The 27,210-nt window shown below is 35.4% G+C and overlaps 2 protein-coding genes across 3 annotated transcripts in view; one reads left to right on the top strand and one right to left on the bottom strand.

Moving 5' to 3' along the window:
* Positions 1-5,682, bottom strand: part of NDUFAF2 (NADH:ubiquinone oxidoreductase complex assembly factor 2) — a 57,732-nt gene extending 52,050 nt beyond the window's left edge. Inside the window, exon 1 of one of the 2 annotated variants that reach the window (XM_034440955.3) lies at positions 5,415-5,682. In XM_034440955.3, the coding sequence (XP_034296846.2) occupies positions 5,415-5,682 (268 nt within the window). The remainder of the gene's footprint in view (positions 1-5,414) is intronic. The other variant, XM_087885715.1, reaches the window with a different exon arrangement.
* A 346-nt stretch (positions 5,683-6,028) lies between these two features.
* ERCC8 (ERCC excision repair 8, CSA ubiquitin ligase complex subunit) overlaps positions 6,029-27,210 on the top strand; it is a 35,011-nt gene continuing 13,829 nt past the window's right edge. Inside the window, exons 1-9 of the mRNA XM_060690682.2 lie at positions 6,029-6,184; positions 11,471-11,566; positions 13,222-13,323; positions 14,725-14,848; positions 18,534-18,615; positions 19,570-19,638; positions 20,922-20,988; positions 24,657-24,760; positions 26,309-26,433. Coding sequence (XP_060546665.2) covers positions 6,108-6,184; positions 11,471-11,566; positions 13,222-13,323; positions 14,725-14,848; positions 18,534-18,615; positions 19,570-19,638; positions 20,922-20,988; positions 24,657-24,760; positions 26,309-26,433 — 846 coding nt within the window. The 5' untranslated portion in view covers positions 6,029-6,107. The remainder of the gene's footprint in view (positions 6,185-11,470; positions 11,567-13,221; positions 13,324-14,724; positions 14,849-18,533; positions 18,616-19,569; positions 19,639-20,921; positions 20,989-24,656; positions 24,761-26,308; positions 26,434-27,210) is intronic.

Here is a 27,210-nt window from a genome sequence, read left to right as displayed (position 1 = left end):
TTTAGTTACCATCCTCATGCAGCCTGGCAGCTTAACCATTCTAATTTTACAAGCTCAGAGTTTCTTGAACCACAAGATGGGCGGCAAATAAATTTGACGAATAAAGAAATAAAAATATTACTTGTCATAAATAACATGGGATAGTTTAATCATATATATCAGACTTTTTCTTTCTTCCAATTTTTTCATGTTATTAAAAAAAATGAAAACAAAAAATGGAACTGTAGCAGCTATGATTCAATGTAGTGTTTGAACAAAACTACTTTAAAAAGAAAAAAATGTGTGAAACAATAATATAGACTTTTCCCCAAAAAAACTATTCTCCACAAAAGCTTACCAGCATAACCTGTGAAGAAACTACAGCCTGTCCTTTGCACAATGCAGGGTATATAAATATGCTGCTGATAAAAATCTTTTTCAAGCCACACTGCCGCCTTCTGGACACAAATAGTACACAAATTTTGAAAGAACAAATTGTAAATTGCAGAAGCATATCACCAGTTACCAGGAGACAAGTTTAATGTGGAAAAAAAATCACTTTACTATAAAAAATAAATTAATCTAACATTTATAAATTGTATACAATATATCAGATTGTGCAGTAATTTGGTACTACAATTCACAGATTACAATATACAGTTTTGGAATTCTTTACTTCCTTTTTACCACTTTGGATGTCGAGGGATACAATTCTGGAATACTAAAGCAATATAATAAAATAATGGCAAGCACAATGAACTTATATAATTGAGGAATGGTAGGAGGGAGAAATAAAAAGTGGTTAATCAGTGATCAACAAATGAATTGACTAATATCATAACTTAGTAAAATTATATACCTAAAATTGGCTAACATGTTTATATACAATATTCCCTTTAATCCGTCTCTATAAACATCTTATTCCAATAATCATTCAAATAGATTGTGCACCAATATTTATGTATCTTGTAGCTGGTAAAGAAAAAGTCAATTCATGTTACCTATGTCCTTTTTCATATTTTGTGTAATTCCTTTTATAGAGTGAAAACTGCTTTCCAAATGTATCTAGTTGGGAAACGTGTATGAAAATAAATGTTAATATTAATGTCTTTCTTTAAACTGCAGGCTGATTTTGCAATTAGATGATAGTTTTGTGATTTGTAACCATTGCCCATAATCTGCAGTCCTAGGACTGCCCTTGAATTGTCCTTTAATATAATAAGGGACTTTATCAAATACATGACAAAATAATCTTATAGACTGTATTTAAGTAATGTTCCTTACAAATAAATCAATTTAATTTGCATTCCGCCCCTATTTGTTCTTAATAGAAGTACAGAGCAGTCACAATTTTGTCAGATATTTTTTTTGAATACACATATTATGCAAAGTGTGGTTGGTTTGAGTTGAGGTTTATATGGTTGTATTTTAAAAACAAAATCATTATGAACCACAGTATACAACTTGATGTACCATCTCAACTCAACCTTTGGCTATTACGGTTATTTACTGTATTCACTGTATTTATTTCTGGTAACGAAAGAGAAGGGCACCAAATGGAAAAGTGATTAACTCTACACTTGGTCAGAAAAAGTCAATATATAACAACTTAACATGATGCAATGATTGATAATTTACTATTATCAATGAATACTATACTGCCAAAATTAAGAATATAAATAATTGTATACTTCACTTTCCTTTCCATTAATAAATCTTAAGTCAAGGCACGTCTATTACTATTTCAAATACCAGATATTTACAAGACCAAAGTGACAGCAGATTTTTAGCCAGAATTTAATCTTAAAATCAATCTATTTTATAGCAAAAACATTGTAGAAAATGATTAATAACCTGATTAAAACCCAGGTAGTTCTCGATTTACAACAGTTCATTTAGTGACTGATCAGTTACAAAGGCATTGACTTACGACTATTTTTCACACTTATGAACATTGCAGCATCCCTACAGTCATGTGACCAAAATTCAGATGCTTGGCAACTGACTCAAATTTATGACAGTTGCAGTGTCCCAGGGTCATGATCACCTTTGGTGATCTTCTGAGAACAAAGTCAATGGGGAAGCCAGATTCACTTTACAACCATGTTACTAACTTAACAACTGCAATGATTCACTTAACAACTGTGGCAAGAAAGGTCATAAAATGGGGCAAGGTACTACAGTACCTTGGTACTACAGTGGTTTAAAGCACCCTGTTATTAACACAGCTGCCTGCAATTTACTGCTGGTTCGAATCTCTCCAAGGCTCAAGGTTGACTCAGCCTTCCATCCTTTCTAAGGTAGGTTAAATGAGGACCCAGTTTGTGGGGGCAATAAGCTGACTTTGTATAAATATACAAAAGTATGAAGGCTATTGCTGAACGCACTGTAAGCCGCCCTGAGTCTTGGGAGAAGGGCGGCATATAAATCAAATTTAAAAAAAAAATCACTTAACTAATGTTTTGCTTAGCAACAGAAATGTTGGGCTCAATTGTGATCATAAGTTGAGAACTACCTGTACTCATTAGCTTAATAAACACTTAGGAATTTAGCATAAACAGCAGAACACAGATTTCAGGTGAGTCTTAACTTAGCCCAGAGGCCCCAACTATTTTATTATGCTGTTTATCAATCTGGCTCTTTAATTTTTCTTTTGCTTATAGTTAAATTCTATAGATTTGACTTTATTTCACGTATCACTGTGACTTTTTCTGATGTACAGAGCAACAGATTCCAAATATTACTCTTGTTCTTTATCCATAAACTCACATTTCTCAAAAATTTAACTCAACATTTGAATTGTGACCATGGCATATTAAAATCAGCAGTGATATTCTATTTGGATTTTACCACTGTTAATTCCTTGGGGATGACAGACGCCGCTCCTCTGCTTCAGCATTAGAAAATAAACAGAGGTAAGAAAGTAAAAAGAATGGATAATACCTTGGTCTTTAATGCCAAGTATCATGGGGGTATATGAAAGGAGTTCAATACAAATCCTTTTTTCTTCCCATTTTCTCCCTTACAGTTTTTCAGAAATGCTGTAAAAGAAACAAATCTTCTGTCCTTCCATAAAGCCTTGAAAACCTCATTCTTTCCCCTGCAATTTGGCCAGCATGTAGGATAAGCACTTCTATAATAAAAGATCTTGGTTGAGATATGTGTAGTTAACTTTGGTCAATTCTGTTTTTATAACTATTCCTGTTATTCTGTTACTCTGTTGGGTATTGTATTCCAAATATTTATTATTTTAAATTCCTTGAGCTCATGTTTCTACAAATTATAAATGGTCGTCTCACTCAGTGAATACAGTGGCCATATATATCTAAAACTATATCTTGCAACAGCATTGATAGCTTAATATAGCAGTTTACTATTATGTTCATAAGGAGTGAACATTCTGTTTTGCCACATAAATCTCCCCCCGCCACCCCCAAAAGGCTAGGAAATATGAAGCTTCCATTCATCTGCAGTTTACTATTTGTGATAAACAAATGTATTGGGTAAACCACAATTGGCTGAATATGTTGTGTAAATTGGATTATTTATTGGGTAAACGACAATTGGCTGAATATGTTGTATAAATTTGACCAATTGTGGTTTACCTGGCAAACAAAATCAAATGAGTCTATTATAGCAAAGTATATTGAAATCCAGCAACAATTCTGAATCACTTTAAGTAGTTCACAACCAGAATATTAATATGGTTAATATGGTTAAAAGTAACAGAAATTGGAAATAAAAACTTTTTCTCTTCAACATGCAAAAGGCAAAAAAGAAGAACAAACCATGCATGCCTGAAATTCAGGTATTCCCTATTTTTATGATATAAATAAAACTACATGCCATTTCTGACCATATAAATCTAAAAAACAATTGGGAAAGATTGTTCTTATATTGGCATCTATTTTTATACTGGGAAGATAGGAACTGAATTCTTGTAAGATTAAGGGATTGATACATGAGATAAATTGATTTATAAATGTTAAGACATATAAAGTATCTTTATACATTATATAATTAAGATATATTTAAGTTGTAAGATATATATATAATTTTGCTTCATGCTGTTGACTGAATCGTGCAAATCACGTTTGTTCAAATTGTACGATCTCATCCTTGTCTGTTATTTAACAACTAATCCCAAGATTGATTAGTTGTGGATTGCCCAGAATATTTCACTTTGGACTGCAGAACTAGCAGGGGAGTTGGACTCAAGTTTCAACTCTCAGTGTTGGGAGAAAACTGGCCAAGGTGCTGTCCAGATGTGCATATATTTTAAGAGCTAACTTTATTTATGCCACTTTTAATTGGGCTGCGGCTCAAATAAAATAACAGAGTTGGAAGGGACCTTGGATGTCTTCTAGTCCAACCCCGTGCTCAGGCAGGAAACCCTACAATATTTCAGACACATGGTTCTCCAATCTCTTCAAAACTTCCAGTGTTGGAGCATTCACAACTTCTGGAGGCAAGTTGTTCCACTGATTAATTGTTCCAACTGTCAGGAAATTTCTCCTTAGTTCTAGGTTGCTTCTCTCCTTGATTAATTTCCACCCGCTGCTTCTTGTCCTACCCTCAGGTCAGTGGTGGGTTTCACTTACCTTTGCTACCGGTTCGCTCACTTGCACGTGCATGCGCTACGAGTTTGCCCGAACCGGTGCGAACCGGTAGCAACCCACCACTGCCTCAGGTGCTTTGGAGAATAGCTTGGCTCCCTCTTCTTTGTGGCAGCCCCTGAGATATTGGAACACTGCTATCATGCCACCCCCTAGTCCTTCTTTTCATTAAACTAGACATACCCAATTCCTGCAACCGTTTTTTATATGTTTTGGCCTCCAGTCCCCTAATCATCTTCATTGCTCTTCTCTGCACCATTTCTAGAGTCTCCACATCCTTTTTATATTCTGGCGACCAAAACTGGATGCAATATTCGATGTGTGGCCTTAGCAAGGCGTTATAAAGTGGTATTAACACTTCATGTGATCTTGATTCTGCCCCTCTGTTTATGCAGCCTGGAACTGTGTTGGCTTTTCTGGCAGCTGCAGCAACAAGGCTCGTTCATATTTAAATGATTGTCCACTAGGACTCCAAGATCCCTCTCAGAGTTTTCACTTAGTATATATATCCGATATAGCTATTGTAATTCACGAACTATAGTTTATTACAGGGGTCCCCAAACTTGGCAGCTTTAAGACTTGTGGATTTAAACTACTTCAGCTCAACTACTTCAGCTGGAGAATTCTGGGAGTTGAAGTCCACAAGTCTTAAAGCTGCCAAGTTTGAAGACCTCTGGTTTATTGCCTAGACAGCTGCAAGGTGCCAGCCAATGACAGTTTAGTTTATAAACCACGATTAAGGAAATCCCGATTTGGATAAACCCAGAGAAGTGGAGCGTAAATACGACCAACCTCGGGCGACCATTTCGTCTCGCTCACCTGCCCAAGTTTTGTGCTGCGGGATCCGATAATACTTGTTTCCAAAGTGGTCGATGCCCACGTACTCGCTCCCTGGCCCGATAAAGCGCTGCTTTAGCAAGCGCAGAAACCGCCCGACGCCGCTCATGCCAGGCGAAGGGCGTTGCGAAGCCGCAAACCCCAACCGCCGCTTCCCCCTCCCCCCAAACGGGACCGGCACGTGAGGCGCCCCAAAACGCGCTGAGATAAATCCTCTCCCGCCCCTTTCCGTCGGAAGCCACGCCCACATATGCCCTCAGGCCTGTTAGAGATAATAAAATTGAAGAAAACACATCCGGCATTTCCTCACACACGCACACACACACATGTATTTTATGAAAAACCTCCAATTTACTAACGGCTGAACGGCTCTCTGTTAATAATATTACTTTTAAAAATTATCTTCTGGACAGTATTTTGGGAGAATGGAAATATTTAGAATTAGAAAGTGCAAAGGAGAAGCCGCTTTTTCGAATCTTTCCTTATACATTTCTCTATATTCTCCTGAATCTGAGGCGTCCGAACGCTGAGGCATTTTGAGCCGGTTCTTTCCCGACCGATGACGTTTCAATACCAAGGTTTTTTATTGGCTAAGAGAGCGACGCTTTGAGCCAATGGGCGTGAGATAATTTCGCGACTGATGGCGTCGCCGGCGCGGGTTCTTCCTTTTCGGATATGCTGGGTTTTCTTTTCGCTCGTCAGGCAGGTGTAGATGACCCGCTGAGGCTCCGACGGGCGGAGGCTACGAGGAGGTAAAGCCGCGTTCCTACTACCCGGATCGCGTTTAGTCTCCTCAGGCCACACGTGAGCGGGGGGGGGGGGACGGTTTGGACTAGATGACCTATAAGGTCCCTTCCAACTCTTGTTAATCTGTTAAAAAAAAGTGTCCTGCATAGCCTCAGCGTCAGAACAAACGCCTCAGAGTCGGGTTCGTGAGGTGGCTCTCTGGGTAGATGATCGTGGCTTTCAAGTCAGTGTTGATTCCTGGCGACTCCCTGGGCAGATCCCTGCAGTTTTCTTGGGAAGATTTCAGAAGCGGTTTGCCAGCCTCCTTCCTAGGGCTGAGAGAGAGACTGGTCCAAGGCCACCCGGCTAGCTTTGGGCTTACTGTGGGAATAGAACTCATAACATTCCAATTTCTACTTCAAGTGTCTATGGAGATTCTCAGTCATCCAGGTCATGGTTGCCTCAAAGGCGCTTTTTTTTTTTCAAAAGGCAACTGGACTTTCTGGTTTTTCTTTGAAGCTTCTCATCCAAGAAGCTTCTTCAGCTCTGACTGCAAGGAATATAAAGCGCTTCCATTCCCCACCATCCAGTCAGAGCTGAAGAAGCTTCTTGGATTGAGAAGAGAAACGGCTTCAAAGAAAAGCCAGAAAGTCCAGTTGCCTCTTGGAAAAAAAAGCGCCTTTGGGACACTACTTTAAAGTAGTTCTCTTTGCTGGTAGGTCCTGATAACAACAACAATAATACTACCTTACTAATAAGTCTGAAAGGCGTCATGTGGGAGAGAATTGCAGGAAAGGAAATAGCATCGACTAACCCTCCTTTGCAAGTATATGAATTAACAAGCAAGACTGATTCACTGTGTAGAGGGGAGCCAAAATGCCCTTTTCTAGTGACATTCTTAGAAAGTGGAAGAATTATATGGGCACAATATGCAAGAAAGCTTCATCTGTATGAACGTGCCCTTCATACAGACATACAAAGAGTATGTATGTACAACCAATCTTTGGTTGTACATATACTTAGCCTGTAAACTCATTTTCAGTAGGTTCATTTTCTGCTTTATTTCGGGGAGGGAGGGGGTGGGATTTTGTTTTATTTATTTTATTAAATTTCTATACCGCCCTTCTCCCTAAGGACTCAGGGCGGTGAACAGCCAAAAGATAAAACACAGAGATACAAAATTTAAAATAGATAAAAACAGATTAAACAATTTGGCTAAATTTTAAAATATCCCATAATTAAACAAATTAAAATTAGTGTTTAAAATTTAAATTTTAAAATTTTAAAAGGGAGAAGATTTAGGCCAGGCCAGCTTGATGAAATAAAAACGTTTTAAGCGCGCGACGGAAGATGCGCAGATCCGGGATCCTCCGTATCTCCGGGGGGAGCTCGTTCCAGATCGTAGGTGCCCCCACAGAGAAGGCTCTCCCCCTAGGGGCCGCCAGTCGACATTGTTTGGCCGACGGCACCCGGAGGAGCCCCTCTCTATGGGAGCGTACTGGCCGGTGGGAGGCTATTGATGGTAGCAGGCGGTCCCGTAGATAACCAGATCCTAAGCCATGGAGCGCTTTAAAGGTGGTAACCAGAACCTTGAAGCGCACTCGGAAGACCACCGGGAGCCAGTGCAGCTCGCGCAGGAGAGGTGTTACATGGGAGCTCCACGTTGCTCCCATAACCACCCGCGCGGCCGCACTCTGCGCCAGTTGGAGCCTCCGAGTGCACCTCAAGGGGAGCCCCATGTAGAGAACGTTACAATAGTCCAGACGAGAGGTGACGAGGGCATGAGTGACCGTGTGTAGGGAGTCCCAATCTAGAAAGGGACGCAACTTGCGGATCAGGCGAACCTGATGAAAAATCTCCCGGTCACAGCCGTCAAGTGCTCTTCTAAAGAGAGCCGTGAATCCAGGAGGACGCCCAAGTTGCGAGCCCTTTCCATGAGGGCCAATGATTCGCCCCCAATAGTCAGCGATGGCACTAGCTGACTATATCGGGACGTCAGAAACCACAGCCACTCAGTCTTGGATGGGTTGAGCCTGAGCCTGTTCCTCCCCATCCAGATCCGTACGGCCTCCAGGCACCGGGACATCACTTCAAGGGCATCGTTGGGGTGGTTTTATTCTGCAATTAGGAACTGATGCCCCTAGTTCCATCAATCTAACTGCAGATTCAAGAATGGCATTTGGATGGGAAAGGGTACATAAGGCGACCTATGATTACAGCCTTATAATGAAATGTTAAAAACCTGGTACCATTATATTTCCCCCATGCACTATGCATGCAGTTTTTAAATGTTTGGGGGAGAAACATTTGTGTGATTCACAACTTTCTTTCTAAGGTTATTTGGTAAATAAGTCTCAAAAATACTGTTCTTAATGTAATTAATTGATTAAAGAAAAATTGTGTGAATAATTACGTGAATAAAATGTAAGCTACAATTTGATGATGCAGCTCACAGAAGTAGAAACATAATATGCTAGTAATTCCTTTAGAAGGAAATCTGTCTTAATGGGTCAATGAATGACCACAACTAGCAAATGTATGGATTGCAATTTACTTTGAAAGAAATTGACATTGTAGTTACTGAGAACTATTTTCTAAGTAATGTATTCTGTAAAATAGCAATAGGAATGACAGTCCAAGCACCCTTTGAAATTGTAGGGTTTTCGTGTAAGTGTGAATTTCTAGCTATACTAAAGAAATTGTCAAAAAATAGTGAAGACATTGACCAAGGTTCTATCTGTATTGATGGAGGAAATAGCACATTACACAAATTAATATGTATTTGAAATTTAGATGAGTTAAACAGTTAAATATTTGTCATTTTAATACTTGTAAATCAAATGTGGAAATAACAGACAAAAAAAGAATAAAGATTATATTTTATAATTATGTCAATTTCATTTGAGGAATGAATGAATAATAAGTAATATTATGCCATTATATGTGAAATGGCTATCAACATGCACAGTGTAATATGCAATACGTTTATGGAATTACATGTCCAGAAATGAATTTCTAATGTCTGTTCAATTCAGAATTTGCCACATAAAATGAGATTATACCATTTTTAAGAAAAGAGCATCCAACAGTTACCTGAATGATTCCAGCAAAATTTGGTTCACCATATCCCAAGGCACTCAGTTCTACTGATAGAGTTTATGTTTACTTTCTCCTAATGTTCAGGAGAAATTTATGGCTCATTATTTTCCACCCTTTAGTTCTAATCGTGCTTCTGGAAAAAGAGTATGTTGTATTTAATAGATAGAATTCAATAATCAATTTTATATGTACAGATGAAACTCGAAAAATTAGAATATCGTGCAAAAGTTCATTTATTTCAGTAATGCAATTTAAAAGGTGAAACTAATATATGAGATAGACTCATTACATGCAAAGCGAGATAGTTCAAGCCTTGATTTGTCATACTTTTGATGATTATGGCTTACAGCTCATGAAAACCCCAAATTCACAATCTCAGAAAATTAGAATATTGTGAAAAGGTTCAATATTCTAGGCTCAAAGTGTCCCACTCTAATCAGCTAATTAAGCCATAACGCCTGCAAAGGGTTCCGGAGCCTTTAAATGGTCTCTCAGTCTGGTTGAGTAGGAATCACAATCATGGGAAAGACTGCTGACCCGACAGTTGTGCAGAAAACCATCATTGACACCCTCCATAAGGAGGGAAAGCCTCAAACGGTAATTGCAAAAGAAGTTGGATGTTCCCAAAGTGCTGTATCAAAGCACATTAATAGAAAGTTATGTGGAAGGGAAAAGTGTGGAAGAAAAAGGTGCACAAGCAGCAGGGATGACCACAGTCTGGAGAGGATTGTCAGGAAAAGGCCATTCAAAAGTGTTAGGGACTTTCACAAGGAGTGGACTGAGGCTGGAGTCAGTGCATCAAGAGCCACCACACACAGACGGATCCTGGACATGGGCTTCAAATGTCGTATTCCTCTTGTCAACTCTTGCCGCTCCTGAACACAAACGTCAGAAACATCTTACCTGGGCTAAAGAAAAAAAGAACTGGTCTGTTGCTCAGTGGTCCAAAGTCCTCTTTTCTGATGAGAGCAACTTTTGCATCTCATTTGGAAACCAAGGACCCAGAGTCTGGAAGAAGAATGGAGAGGCACACATTGCAAGATGCTTGAAGTCCAGTGTGAAGTTTCCACACTCTGTGTTGATTTGGGGAGCCATGTCATCTGCTGGTGTTGGTCCATTGTGCTTCATTAAGTCCAGGGTCAACGCAACCGTCTACCAGGAGATCTTGGAGCACTTCATGCTTCCTTCCGCAGACAAGCTTTATGGGGATGCTGACTTCATTTTCCAACAGGACTTGGCACCTGCCCACACTGCCAAAAGTACCAAAACCTGGTTCAATGACCATGGGATTACTGTGCTTGATTGGCCAGCAAACTCGCCTGACCTGAACCCCATAAAGAATCTATGGGGCATTGCCAAGAGAAAGATGAGAGACGAGACCGAACAATGCAGAAGAGCTGAAGGCCGCTATTCAAGCATCCTGGTCTTCCATAACACCTCAGCAGTGCCACAGGCTGATAGCATCCATGCCATGCCGCATTGAGGCAGTAATTGATGCAAAAGGGGCCCAGACCAAGTACTGAGTACATATGCATGCTTATACGTTTCAGAGGTCCAATATTGTTCTATGTACAATCCTTGTTTTATTGATTTCATGTAATATTCTAATTTTCTGAGATTGTGAATTTGGAGTTTTCATGAGCTGTGAGCCATAATCATCAAAATCATGACAAATCAAGGCTTGAACTATCTCGCTTTGCATGTAATGAGTCTATCTCATATATTAGTTTCACCTTTTAAGTTGCATTACTGAAATAAATAAACTTTTGCACGATATTCTCCTGATTTTTAACTTAAATGTTTTAAATTAAAAATCTAAATTCTACTTTTGCCAAATCAGTAGGATTTTTTAAAAAGATTCATTTTTATTTATAACTTACAAAGCTTACATAGAATAGAGGCAATGAAGTAATTCACTTAACAAAATTGAAATGCTGTTTAATAGATAGAAATACAATACATAAATACTGTTTATTTGTTTGGATTGAAGTGTTATTTACCTATCTGTGCTTATGTTTGATTACATAATTTAGATACAAACAACTTACGCTATTGACATGTAGTATGTCAGCTTTCCAAATTTTGAAATTGACTACAAAACATATTGTAAGTGGTAAATGTAGTGGGTTGAAGAATTTAATGGCATTTCAGTAACAAAATATTATATCATTTTAATTTTGTTTATAATTTAAAAAAAGCTTCCTTTTTTAAAGGGTATTAAGCTTGGAGTTAAATAAGAACAAAGATGTTGAAAGAATTCACGGAAGTGGAATTAATACCTTGGATATTGAACCTGTTGAAAATCGATAGTATGTATATTTTATTATGCTTTGTTATGAAATATATTTTACTGAACCGATTTTAAAATATTTGCATTTTTAAATTCATGGTAACTTTTTTTTTCATAGAAGCATTTTCTCAAATTTCATGAATCCATGAAATTTCAGAAAATTATACATACATATACACACATACACACTCAAGGTTGACTCAGTCTTCCATCCTTCTGAGGTCAATAAAAATGACCCAGATTATTGGGGGCAATACGCTGACTCTGTAAACCACTTAGAGAGGATTGTAAAACATTATGAAGTGGTGTGTAAGTCTAAGTGTTATTGCTACTGTTTTGTTCAGAAGTCCTTTTGATTAATCCCATATGTTCCCCTCCAACAGCCCTGGGTGCATTTTCTAAGAATTCTTGTGTTGGTAGCTTATTTATTACTTACTGTATAATTAACCTGTGGCTTCTACTGTGTTTCCCTGAAAATAAGACCTGGTCTTATTTTCTTTTGGGGTCCAAAATAAGTACTAGGGCTTATTTTCAGGGATGTCTTATTTCTTGAGAACTGCCGACGTGAGTCCAGGGGGGTTAGAGTTACCCCACACACCCCGCACCGGCTTACCTCAGGGCCCCAGCAGCCAGCCCATCCATGCTCTGATCCTTACTTCGCCCCATGGCAGCAACTCCAATAGCCCCATCCAGCAAGACCCTGCGTGGCCGCCTGCCCATTTCTTCCAGCAACTTACCTGTCTACAGGGGCCCTGAAGTAAGCCAGTGTGCGCATGGGACAGCTCCACCACCCTCCTTGTCTCACCTCACCTCATATTGGCAGCACCATGAGCAGTCAGATGGAATGGATGGGCAGCCAGATGAGCAGGCACTTAAGTCGGGCTTATTTTGGGGGTAGGGCTTATTTTGGATGCATGAGCAGAAAACATGCTAGGTCTTGTTTTCTGGATAGGTCTTATTTTTGGGAAAACATAGTATGTGCCATCACCTAGAGGGATCAATACAAAATTAGATGTCTGTTAGTTTTTTTGTCTGGCTAGTGAAAATGGAATCTGGGCATTAACCAAGCCATTTCCAAACCAGAGACAGACGGTCAACTTAATGGAAATAATTGCTACTCCATATTTAGACAGAACATCAAGGCTTAGGTAAACCTGAAACTAAGATAAAGGTCTGCATAGGATTGGAACTCGAGCAGTTGTGGGCAGGGAGGTAGTACACCCATGCTTTTTTTACCAGGTTTACTGTCTTAGCATGTCATGTGAACATGAATAGTGTGAAGAATTATAGTGTGCCTTAAAATATTTGCAGATATGCCGATAAAAAATTCAAAGAAAATTGTTTCATTTAGGACAACTTTTAAACTATATCAAGAACACTTTATTATAAAATCATCATTCAGATATTTCAGTCTTATATATATATTTTTTTTGGAGGGGAGATGATATAGCACATGAAATGGTATTCTAAAAGAAGAAATCAATTTGAAATTAATATATATTATTATATAACAAAATATAATATATATTAATTTTTATATTAATTAAAATGTTCTAGTATTTTTAGATTAAAACTAATTTTCAAGTATTTTTAAAAGATAAAAATTACATGTTTGGTGGGGGGGGGACTAAAGCTTACAACATCTCAATTGATTCATAACTTGTTTTCTTGCAGTATGTTATCAGGTGGTTCTGATGGTACTATCGTATTGTATGACCTTGAGAACTTTAGCAGAACGCCATGCTATACCTGTAAAGTGATTTGTTCTGTGGGAAGGTGTGTATACTTAAAAACATTTTATGAATATGTTACCTACATTTCATGTTTATAGTTCACTGCTAAGTCATATTTTGTCAACAAAATAAATGAAACATTAATTAAGAAACTATTGTTAACACAGTTTGTGCTATAGCATAGTTAGCACATATTTCTAATAGTATGATCTTGTACCAAGGTCAACAAGATTGATCTTCAGCTATCCTTTAGGGATTGTTTGACAGACCAAATGTACAGTTTTGTATCTCATTTTTTTCAACCCTGCTTAAACATTTAGGGAAACAAACTTAATTTCTTTGTAGTTGGCATTAAGTTCATATATATGTACTGTATAATTAAAATGTAAGGAAGTGATTATTGTAATAGAAAATATTAAACAAATACTTCCCACATGTCACCATTACAGGTAGTCCTCAAGTTATGGCCATAATTGAGCCCAAAATTTATGTTCCTAAGTGAAACATTTGTTAAGTGTGTTTTCCCCCATTTTACAACATCTCTTGCCACAGTTGATAAGTGAATCACTGCAGTTAAGTTAGTAATATGGTTGTTAAGTGAACCCCATTGACTTTGCTTGTCAGACGGTCACAAAAGGTGATCACATGATCCAGGACACTGCAACCATCATAAATAACAGTCAGTTGCCAAGCATCGGAATTTTGATCATGTGACCATGGGGATGCTGCAATGGTCACAAGTGTGAAAATTGGTCATAAGTCACTTTTTTCAGTGGCGTTGTAACTTTGAATGGTTAACCTAATTTTGCTTCAGAGCTATTGCTCTATTCAGAGCAATAAACTTTGGTCTCCTCTTCATTGGTCCATTGTTTCCAAGTTTGCCGTAATGGCTCCTAATTTTGTACACTTTGATTTAGAGCAAAGTTTGGTTATCAACCATTGTACTGCAGCACTTTGGTGTGCCACAATAGGTTTGCAAGTATGCTGCCTCAGCCAGAAACCTACTTCTATGACCTCACCAGGTGGACTGCCTCCATTCTTTTTGTGATCCCATAGGATTTCCTGTTTCAAGACCTGGAAGTCCCACCTTTGTAATGTGTGCTATGAATTGAAACAGATTGAAAACTGCTGGTTAAGAGAGATGGCCTTGTAGATCTTCTTTGGAAGGCTTTTGTATTTTTGATTTTTGTTTTTTTAAATTGTGTGATTAAATATTTATCCAGTAGGTGGCAGAGCCAGCTTAAGATCTTTTCTGTTACATTAAACCAAGGTAAAATTGCAGTTAGTATAGTATTTGAGCTATTTTAATCTTTCCTTCCTGTTTGAACTAATCTTAGCTCTTCCTGCAAGGGGTTTGCTACTTAGGTCTTGAAAAAATTTACATATTCAGATTTGTTGAGCATTATTACAGCAAATCATCCCTGTCAATTTTACTTTATTACAGGAACCATCCTGGTGTTCATAAATACAGCGTAGAGACTGTTCAGTGGTATCCTCATGATACTGGCATGTTTACCTCAAGTTCATTTGATAAAACACTGAAAATATGGGATACAAATACTTTACAGGTAAGTTTTCTAGTATTTCAACACATCCTTGTTTTTATAAGGGATTGGCTAATTTTTGTAAAGCAACTTAAATGAATACACAATATAATCAAGCCTAATGTATGATTGGTCTCAAGAGTTGATGTGGGATCACAGACCAGCAAAGAGTCTGTACTTGGTACGGAAAGTTAAATAGTTGATCATGGAAAAGTAGCCTTTAAATCACTTGGTTACATTACTTGTAAATGTCAGACAGTCTTATACATTGCGGTAAACCATAGATTATATAACCATTGTTTATTAAAGCAGAGTTCGTCATATTAAATTGTAGTTTACAAATCATAGTAGCTAAGATAACAAACATGCTAAGTTAAAACCACAAGCTACATTTTGGCCCTGTTATGTTGAATGAGCTTAAAGTTAGAGAAAATGTCCACATAACATGCCACGTTTGGTGTAATTGTGAATAATTTACTCAGTATTATATATGATTCTGCAAACAAAGGACAGACCAGGTTCTGTGGAGCAGACATGATATCCCAGTCAACTTTGTAGTAGTCAGCTAAAATTTTTCCTGCTTTTTAAAAAATATTATTTTTTAAAAGTAATTTAAAATAAATTATCATATTTTTTGCACTATAAGACGCACGTCAGTGGTGAGTTCCTCCCGGTTCGGCTGAGCCGGTAGCGGTGACGATATGATGTCACCAAACTGGTTCTCTTTGTCCGGGAGCTGGGCCCTCCTGCCCGCCCCCACATTATTCCTACCTTTTATTTCTTCTTTTTTAGCCCAGCTGATAGGTGCTGCAGAGTGGATTGCCGCACCTCAGCTGGATAGATTCATAACGCGCTTCTTGCGGCGATTGCACGCGAAGCGTGTGCACAAAGAGAACCAGTAGTAAAGCCGGTTAGAACCCACCACTGACGCACATGACCATAAGATGCACCTAAGTTTAGAGGAGGAAATCAAGAAAAAATATATCAGGTGGAGCCTGAGAGGACCACAGATAGGTGTCGTCTCCTGTGCCAGCCCTGCCTATTGACTCCTGCACTGCAGAAAAGAGACAGAAGAGATGGGCAATGACAAAGACAGAAGAGGCGGGGTTCAGCACTGTAAAAGGACCCCTCGCCGCTGCAGCCCAGCTGCTATTCACCAAAGAACTGGCACCACTTTGGGGGGGGGGTAAGTGCATCTTATGGTACTTTTAAAAAATAATATTCTCAATAACCTACTTGCCATCAAATCAGCCTCTTGGCTATCCCTAACGCTTTACTATCATTCTGGTGCCCAAGAAACCCTCCATCAAGGAGTTGAATGACTACAGACTGGTGGCTCTGGCATCCATAGTTTTGAAAACCTTTGAAAGGTCTGAAACATATGAAAGCCATCACATATCTGCTGCTAGACCCCTTGCAATTTGCCTACCATGCAAATAGATCAAGCAGATGATGCTATCAATATGACACTGCACTACATCTTACTATATCTTGAATCACCAAAGAATTATGTAAGAGTCCTTTTTGTACTTCAGCTCAGCATTCAACATCATTATTCTTGAAATCCTCTTCTATTAACTGACTCAGCTAGTTGTGCCTGATGGTCCTGACCACACTTGTAGATGGATTATAAGATTTCTAATGAATTGGAAGCAGCAGGTGAAACTAGGGGAAATCACCTAGAACACTGGAGATATATATCAACTGGCTCTGTGGTGCAACCAGAACAATCTGGAGCTGAAGACTCTTAAAACTATAGAGATGATAGTAGATTTTAGAAGAAGCTCTCCTATTCTACCACCTCTTACAATATTAGGCAACACAATATCAACTGTAGAGACTTTAAGTTTCTAGGTTCTATTATCTCCAAGGACTTGAAATGGACACCTAACATTAGAAACATTAAAAGGTATAACCAAGAATGTTTTTCTTGCGTCAACTCAGAAACAGTTTTACAGAAATTATTGAGTCTTATCAATAACTCTGGTTTGGCACAGCATGTTTAGTATGTCATCTAAACATGATCATAGTTTGTAGTTTGACATAATCTTGCCAATTAGGTATTAGTAGTTGGAACCTACAAGCCAAGTAAGAGAAACAGCACATTTTAGAGATGCAGGTGTATATTTTTAGAATTTATGTTTTACAAGATTCATAGAATTGTTTGATGTTGCTAGTATAACCTAGGGATATGCAAATAGAGTGGGTTGTTCTTAGAATTTTTTGTTTTTCTGCTAGAGTTGGTTAATCCATGCATTCTTGGAATGGTTCATGCTATTTCAAAGACAGATTATATCTAGAAGACCCCAGATACTTTCCTCATCTAGGAGTCATACATTATACAATAAATTTGGGCATGTGTATCTGTGTATGTATTATATATATTTACACGCATAGTATGTATCTAAGAAATCACATTCCAAAAAGGCACAAGATGGCTGAAAATATAGATTACATATATATTCTGTACATATATATATATATATATATATATATATATATATATATATATATATACTATTACATATATATTCTATTATATACAGATTATATTCTGTATATAATCTACAGAAATGTATATAATCTATAGAAATGTAGATTATAGAAAATATAGATTACATTGAATTTATAACTCCTAATTAACTAAATCTAATTTACTAAATTGCCACATTAACCATGTAACTCAATCTCAACATGTACAAACTATACACACTCATCTTCCTCTTTGCAAAAATACCATAAAAGGAGGAAACAAAAAAGGATGGAATTACTTTGAGAAGTATTGTGGGAAAAAGGGAGGGGGGAGAGAGACAGACAGACAGAGACAGAGAAATGGGATACATGATGAATCCATACAAAGTAAATGTATATAATGTAGAAATTATAAATTAAAGGGAAATTTTGGAATTATGTTACAATGACAATTCAAAGCAGATCTTAATCAAGGTAGATATTTTAAACTTCAGAGACCATGAAGATGTCCTCTACCTCTTCAAAATTGTGGAGAAAATGTTACTGCATTTTCAGTGTTGCATCAAGTTGAACCAAATCTCAGTGCAGCCACTGTTTTCTCACAAAAGCAAGAAATCACTTGGGTTTTCATTTGTACCTATCAACTTTAAAGCCAGATAAATAAATATATCTATGGTTAAAGGGCACCACATTCAAAGGTTGCATTAAAATGATAATAAAAAGTAATAAATTATTTTACTACAATGTTATTTTATGCACAAGTTTGTATAAATAAGGAATAAATGTTCTTTAATATCTTATGGAAAATAACGTGTTTAAAATTTAAAGTTCAATTTTACAGATATTAATAGTACTGAAATTTAATCATTTTATAACTGACAATTGTGAATAATATATATAAAAATTATAAAATGTAAAAATTTGTGGACATATATAAAAATAGGAAAAGCAACTGTAAGATGTAGGTGGGGCTAAACGTAATATAAATGTAGAATGGTATGAGATTTTTTTTCTCTTGTAGTTGAAAACAGGATTAAAAACGTTAAGTAAAAGCTGTTTAATTTTGTAATTATAAGTACATGTATCTTTGTATTATGTTGATGGTATATGGAGGATTAAAATGTGACACTATTTTATATTTGCTACTGTGTTATAAATAATATCTATGGTCTATTGCTTCTGGTTAAGATTTGAATTGGTCCAAGTATTTAATAATGTATTGTTTTTCAATTAACAGCCTGCTGATGAATTTCATTTTGATGAGACAGTATATAGCCATCATATGTCTCCTGTTGCTACAAGACATTGCTTAATTGCAGGTTTGCATTAATTTTAAATATATTTTGAACATAATAATCATATTTTAACTTTCATTTTTTTAAATAATTATTTTCTATATTTAAGATTGCAAAATAACATAATTTAGAGTTACAAATGTGGCATAATTTCAGTAGGGCTGCTGTTGGTTTCTGTTTATAATTATTGGTCTCTACAAACCTTTGCTTTTGAGAAAGAATACTTGAATAATACATAATCTTATTGTGTAACGTATTTTCTAGATATTTACCATGCTTTTGTGAACACATTGGGGCTTTTTTAATAAACATGCACAAATTGTACTATTAAAATATTTCTTGGCCAGTCTGATACTTAGGCATAGCAAATAATAATCTTAAAATAAAAAAATCAGTCATATTTGTTACATGATGGGGCCACATATCTGACTCATCTATCATTTCTCTCTCCCCCACGACCATATTTTTAAGGATATTCATGGTTCACATTACTTACTTAGTCAAAATGAGGTGATCTGAATTATATTTCAATGAACATATGCCACTAATTAAATGTAGCATAATGGTTTACCAGGCATTTTGACTATATTTTGAGTTGTTAGAAAACAAGAGCATCTCATGAACAAGAAGAGTATTAGTCAGCATTAAGGGCAATCCAATTGAAACTCTGTATAGGGTGAAGTATATAAAGTTTTGCTCTACACATACACATAAATGTTTCCTTTATTATAATATACTCCTTTTTTATAAAAGAAAATATATAATATCTTCTTTCTTGTTCTTGTTTATGAAAAAGATGCTGTGTGCTAATGAGAAATGTAATTATCAGAAAAGTAATTCTCTAATGAACCTATGCAAAGTTTAAAGATATTAAAACTGCTATCTATTTTTATAGCAGCATTTTGTATATTTTTTTATATCAACATGCAGAGCTTGTGTTTGTTTTCTGTAATGTGTTTTTGTCTTTTTCTGTTACAGTTGGTACCAAAAACTCCAAAGTACAACTTTGTGACTTCAAGTCTGGATCTTGTTCTCACATTCTGCAGGGTATTTCTTACTCTGAAACATAAATGTTAGACAATAACTACTTTGAGTATACCACACTGTGTAAAGAACTGCACTGAACAATATTTTCTTTGTAAGTAATAGGACAGATGTGTTTAGTGCCAGTTGTCAAAGAAACACAGTGAGAAGGGCTTTCTTACTTAACATTTTTCTGATCCTGTTGGCCTAAAGATATATTATTGATAATTATAAAAAATGCTGATGTCTACTTAAGCTGGACTCCTTGAGTTTTATATCATTGAGATGTAAAATTGTAGTTTTCTAAGCAAGTTGAGAAACACTCTTGGTAATATTTGTCCAAGTGTTTTAGATTACACCTGGTTAATTAAAATTATATTTGTAATTGTAAACTAATTCAGGTAAGCCATGAAACAATGTTCTTATTCCAGAAAACAAGTAATGAACAGGGAATGATTTCTCTTGTAGGGCACTCTCCTTTTTCATTCTTTCTGCCCTTTGTATTGCCCTGTTCCCATTCACCATTGCCAAGGAGTTTACAGTTATTAGTTGGTGACCTTCCTCTATTATCTCAGGTATCGTATCTGGTATCTACCTTCTGGTATCAGCTCAGAATCTGTGGTGTGAAAAGTGACAGCTTAATAGCTGACAAGAATTCAGACTTAATACATTATGGAATAGATTTAGAATCCTGAGCTATATAATTTACCTGTATTGTTTCAGGATGTAAATAAGGAATGCCATTTTGGATGCAAATCTTATAAAATCCTGTTAACATTGAAAATTATTGCATCTTCATTCTGTAATGGCATAGTTCTTTTCTTACAACTATACCCTTGAATTCTGCTGTACTTATACATGTTATCACAAATTCTACTTTTCCTCCATTACCAGAATTACATCTGAATTTATGTTGATATATAAAATGACATGATGTTTCGCTCTGCATATTCTATGGTCCTCAATAGTGCCTTCAGAAAATTATTATTCATATAAAGAATTATTCATATAAACTGAGTGACACATGATGCTGGATTTCTATAAGAATTAGTGTTTATATAATTAGTTTATACATGTTAATTTAAAATTGAAAAGTTATTTCTATTTGCATGAGCCTTGCAATTTACAAAGTTTTCATTTTGTAACAAAAATGCAAATTTAGATTACTATTCTTTTTTAAAATATACAGTAGTATTAAAGTCTGTACAAAAATTTTCAATATGATCTATGTAAGAGGAGAATAATAGAAAACAATGTTAAACCTGTCTTAATAAACCAAAAATATTATTATGCTTTTGTATTTTTAGGTCATACTCAAGAAATTCTAGCAGTATCTTGGTCACCCCGTTATGAATTTATTTTAGCAACTGGAAGGTAAAAGAAACCAATAAAATAAAGCAATGTTTATTAAAGTCAATCAGTGTTTTAAAAAACCTATTCTAAATTTCTTTGACAGTGGCATCCATACAAAGTGCAATGACGTAAAAATTATATCTTGCACAAATTACACAGTGACAATATCTGCCATGATTACATACTCCCTTAAGTCACCTGATCCAAGTATATAAGTCATGGTATTTATGTAATTATCACTTAATGCCACCATGTCCCCTACTTCTGACCTTAAATGCCCAGGTTGGCAGCATTTCCTAAGTTGATTTTTCTAAAAAAAAAATTAAATTTAAAAGCAGATAAATATTTTAAACCATGAATATAAATCTTGGCATTGAAATGTAAAATTAGAGTTAAGTCAAAGATTTACTATATTATTGCTGAATGAATATTTTAATAGCCTCTGTGTTCTTTTCAAACTTAACTTTTTTGATACCTACATCAGCAATATTCATTAAATAATGACAAATTTATGATCAAGGGTATTTTTATTCATTTATTCATTTACTTAATTTGATAATAAATGTCCCATTAGAGTACTTCTAGGAAAAGAAATAAAAGCAATAAGCTGCTGCTTTCCAAAATTCATCACATTTTGTACCCTGTACAGTTCCTGAGCATTTTTAATTTCATTTTTTTTAATCCCTTCAATAAGGATCTAATTTTCTGTTCATCTGTTTTTGGAATCACAGTTCTTTCAAAACTTTAACACTGTTATTTTGTATAATAAAAAAGATCTATTTCCTAGTTTAATACTTGTACATATCAATTATGGAATAAGTCATCCATCAGTTCCACTTGTATGTCTCTATCTTTCTCCATATTCTTATTGCTTATATTTAAATCCTCTTTCTAGATAATTTCAAAATTATTCATTGTACTTGTTCTACAGCTTCATTACAGCATGCTGCATCCATTTTATCAAGAAATTTATTTGTTTTAGCAAAAGGTTTGGCAGAGAAATATCTGCCCATTCTTTTTTTACCCTTTAGTTCCCTCTAGCGCCCAATCTTCAAGGTCCCCTTATCATAAAAACTGTAAACAATGACCATTTTTCCATGATAAAATTTATTCTAATGAAATCAGATTCCAAATCTAACTGGACCCTTAAACTGCTAATGATCCAAAATTCATATTCTAAGCACCCTTTTGCTGCATAATCCAAAACGTATATTCAAAAGCTTTTAAAATCAAATTTACATCATATTTCTCTAAAGAAATGAGGACTCGCCTAATTTATTTATTTATTTATTTATTTATTTATTTATTTATTTATTTATTTAAATTTTTGTAGCGCCCTTCTCCCGAGGGACTCAGGGCGGTGCACAGCCAACAATAAAACACATATATCCACAAAATTTAAAAAACAATTTAAAAACATATTAAATAATTTGGCCCCAATATTATTAAAAACTAAAACAAACCATTAAAATTCATGTCAGAATACAAAACTTTGCCAAACAGGTTTTCTCTCCAGTACAGAAAAAAAATCCAAAAAATTATTAAGAAATTGATCAAGATTCATGTCCATCAAATGCGGTTTTATGAGTGTGAGCTTGATAGAATCACAGCTCCTAGCCACTGATCTCATAAACTGACTGCAAAACAGCAGCTTTTGTGATCTACTCATGAAGACTGGCTGTTGGATAATCTCAACAATCTCTCCTTCCTTCAGAGTGATTTTAACAGCCTGGCTCCTGCATCTAGCAACAATTCTTGCAAATGTGGTCTTGCTACTAGAAGGATATCAGTCACACATGGCATTCACGGGAAGTCCCCACATTCTTTTCTAATCACTTTTGGAAATTGTTAACTGCTTTTCAACTATTAGGAATCTTTGGAACTTCAAGGTTTAGAGCACCAGTGACTTTCCTAGCAAAAGAAATAGGTACAAAAAAAGGGTTTTAGTATTAATTATGAGAACCCTCTGGGAAAATACTTTTATTTTGAGTTCTTTAAAAAATACAGAACAGAGAAGACATTGAAGGTTGGACACTAGAGGGAATTAAAAGTGTCTAAAGATCACAGTTAAAGGGAGATAACACTTAACTGTGACTTATTAATATAGAATGTAGCAAAATATCTTAATATTGGGCATATTGGAGGATATTTTTGAATAATGGACCCAGAAGTTGATTTTAAGAGTGTCTGCCTCTATAGATAGACTTTGTTTAAAAGATGATATGGAAGTGGAACAAGACAAATTGAGACAGATTTGAAAATGGAATTAATGAAAAGCTCCAAGAATGATATGGAAAAAGATGGTTCATAACAAAAGAAACTGACATATCTTAATAATTAAAATAACTTTAAAATAAATAACAAACCAAGTAAGTTACCTGAATAATCTTCTTATATTGGATTCACAAAAGAGGCTGATTAAAGCTTTGAAGAATTTCATAGGAGACAAAGAAAAAAACCAAAGAGAAATGTATTTTAGGACATTTTTTGAAGGAACTAAAGTTTAAGATAAAGGAAGGAATATAAAGGTGATTTATTTGATCAAGGTTAAAGTAGGTATGTTATCTCTGGTAACCCTTAATTGACTTTTGCTGCCTAGGACTGGACAACAAGGGGTAAGGATTCATTTATAGATGAGATATGAAATATGGGAAGCAAAGATGATTTCTGTTTTAAGACATAAGTTACTAAAATAATCAAGTATTATACTTATGATGAAGGGAAAGTCATTTCTTTATATATTTCTTTTCTTTTTCTTCATTAGTTTTCTTTTCAGTAATTTCTATTGTCTTACTTTATCTTCTACTTTTTACTTTTTATAGTTTATATTCTTTATCATTATAGTTATAATTTTTAATAAAATTACTACTTTAAAAAAGCACATTTAGGAATATCTTAAAAGTCCTGAAGTAAACCAAAGCCTTCCTCACACCTAATTTGATGGTTTTGGTAGGTACTTAGATTTTTAAAAAGCCTTTAAGAAGACAAGTCTTATCTTTCACAATAACTGATTTTTGCTGATTTTCATAAGAGTTTAAAATACACAAAGTCCTTGAATTATGACAGGGGTGTCAAACTCATATCGTCATGGTGGCATCACATGACATATGGGGACTTTTTCCCCCTTTGCTAAACTGGGCATGGGCATGGCCAGCACATGACACATGCAGCCCATGGGCCAAGAGTTTGACAGCCCTGACTTATTACCACCATTGGGATTGGAATTTCAGTTGTACATCATTATGATCATAAACAGAGATACCCACATAACCAGACCCAATTCTTCAACCATTTTATAGTGGTTGTTAAGCAAATCATGTGGTTATAAGACTGAATAATCGGTGGTCATTAAGCAAATCATGTGACTGAAATTGGTTATAATGCAAACCGGTTGCCAAATTATTGAAATATGGACATGTGATCATGTCCATATGATGTTAACTGGATGAAGATTATCTGGAGTCAGCAGTGCTTTTGAGGTTTAGAGTTTGTTTTCAGAATATTTTGGGAAGGGGTGGGGATAATTAGAATATCGTTCCAAAAGAAACTCTCAGAGATCATTTTCTGCATTTATAAAAGAACACATAAATATATCCCAGTTAAAATAATTGAAAATAAAATAATTATAAAACTGTTGAAAGTTCATTTGTATTGCTCATAAATCACCTCAAAGTTTGTTTTTCCTTTAGTGCTGACAGTAGAGTAAAATTGTGGGATGTAAGGAGAGCATCTGCCTGTCTACTCACTCTTGATCAACATAATGGGGAGAAGTCAAAAGCAGCTTCTGAAGCAAGTAATATATTTCATACATCAATATTATAGTTTTATTCTAATTATTATTTTTTAATTCTAATTATTTTATTCTAATTATTCTAATATAAGTTCATATTAAAAGGGAACCATGCTATTATATAGCCTAGGATAGATGACAGTGTCAGTACTAAATGCTATATGAAAGGTTCCATGACCTTTTTAAAAATACTAGCTTTTGTCTTATTCATGGTTAGCATATGACACCAATATATTATATAGTCCCCCAAGGGACTACAACTCTCAACCAAAAAAATGTTTTTTTCTTAGTTGTTTTAAATCTGTAATTATGATTCCTAGTAATTTAGAATGATTCAGACAATAATTAAATATGATTTCAATGTGTTGAAATGGATGATCTGTTGAAATCTCCCATACTGAAACTTGAGAATTTTAAAGGGATTAACTAGCTGGTTTAAGCCCATGTGTCTATTTTTACCTACAAAAATAATCCAGGATTATACGAATCCTGTTCATCTTCATATCTTTTCTAGGATGCAAGTAGCTTTCCCAAGTCTTAACTCATTAATTTTAATTGGGGAATAATATGGAAATGTCTGTCTGCTTTTTTTTCTTCTCTTCTATGGTGTGTCATTCTAGTAAAAATGCCAGTAGAATATATAAATGATTCTATGAAATTAAGGTGGTATAACATCATCTTACTTCAGAAAAAATATTCAAGCATTAACAAGTGTTGTTAATGAGCAAGGGAACAATAAGCTGCCCTTAGTTTTGTTGTAGAGAATTATTGCATTGGGCAGGGAGTTAAAACAGATGATCTCCAAAATGCCTCCCCCGGCATTCCACGATTCCACACGTTGCAACTACTCTAGCAAGGAGTCAATGCAAATATCAATGACCTAGGCCACAAGACATCTACAAATGTCCCTCCCTTAAGCTCCATAGAGCCTTATCTGTCTGTTCCCAGGTGAAGGCTGGTAGTCTGAAGGAACTCCTATATAATAGGCAGAATATAATAAAGTAGTTGGCTTGAAGCTTACACCTGTGGATCTGGTTGCTGGCACCTGACACCAGCCATTACTCCATTTTTACTGCAAGTGCACACAAGTGGAATTCTTTTAGGCACAAATCTAGCTAAAGAATAGCCATTAAAAATGGTATTAGCAGAAGAAAAATAACATGATACTCTTGACAGTAAAAATTTGGACAGCCACATTCCATAATAAAACAAATGAAATTAAAAATATTGGATACTATTTAATAAATTGCTCAATCATATATTTCATCTAGTATTGCTATTTTTTTTAGTTGATCCTTCTCCCTTTTCCTTTAAAAAATAAAAATAAAATGACATTGGTGTCTTGATGCAGATATTATTCTAATAATGCTACCAGTACATCCTTAAATACAGTACTTACCTTTCCATAATAAATGTTATGTAACAGGATATTTTATATAATTTTTAAAATTTCAAAACACAATGTTTTCATGATATAATAATTATTTTTTGCAATACCAAGCTATATATATTGCTGTGCAGAATTTCAAATTGTGCATATTTTCCTTATAGTAAATACTGCCCATAACGGAAGAGTCAATGGCTTATGTTTTACCAGTGATGGGCTTTACCTTTTGACAATTGGTACAGATGATCGCATGAGACTCTGGAATAGTTCAACTGGAGAGAACACACTGGTAAGAAATATGTGGTTAGAAATGTGGAATTGTTTATATCTCCAGTCTTTTAAAACAATATTGGTGCTTTGTCTCCATCAAGATAGGAGGATAAATAGGAAGAGGAAGATGTGTTGCATGTGTTCACTGCCTTGAGTTATTTGTAAGAATTATAAAGGTGAGATATAAATAAATAAAATAAAAACTTGAAATAAGAATAGGAAGTATTGATTGATTATGACGACAGAAAAGACAGCTCAGGTTTTGGATTAAAATTATATGCCACTGATCATCCATACATATTAGGCGTGCACAGTTTTTTTTAGAAATCCTGTGTATTGAAATTCTGTTATCAAGGTAATATTTTTGCTTCTTTCTTCCTTTCTTTCAGAATATCTCAGCTTATAAATTATGAGATTGTGTGGGAAGATGGGTATTTCTTACATAATGGATATAAATGTATCTTTTAATGTTAAAGAATTGGACACAAGATAGTGAAGCTTACACTGAGAATAGAAAAAGTGTAATGTGAATTTGAGGAAGAGAACACTAGGGAAATAATGGAACGTAAACATGAGATTTTAAAAAGAACCCAGCATAATTAGACCTCTTTCTTGCGGTAATTAACGGGCTTCCACATGTTGAATGTTGGCCATAAAATTCAAATTAAAAACTATTACCTTACTAGCCTGCACTTATAATCTTATAGGCTCTCCCTTTTCAGCCTCCTTGAGGTATTTATAAGAGAGCTTGCTCTACAGTAGGAATCTGTAATTTGCATGGCCTATGACTGTAAGC

Source organism: Pantherophis guttatus, chromosome 2 (assembly GCF_059756535.1).
Source record: "Pantherophis guttatus breed Tessera chromosome 2, ASM5975653v1, whole genome shotgun sequence".
In the NCBI taxonomy this organism is placed as follows: domain Eukaryota; kingdom Metazoa; phylum Chordata; class Lepidosauria; order Squamata; family Colubridae; genus Pantherophis; species Pantherophis guttatus.
The sequence above is the reverse complement of the archived record's forward strand: the minus strand, read 5'-3'. Positions and strand labels throughout refer to the sequence as shown.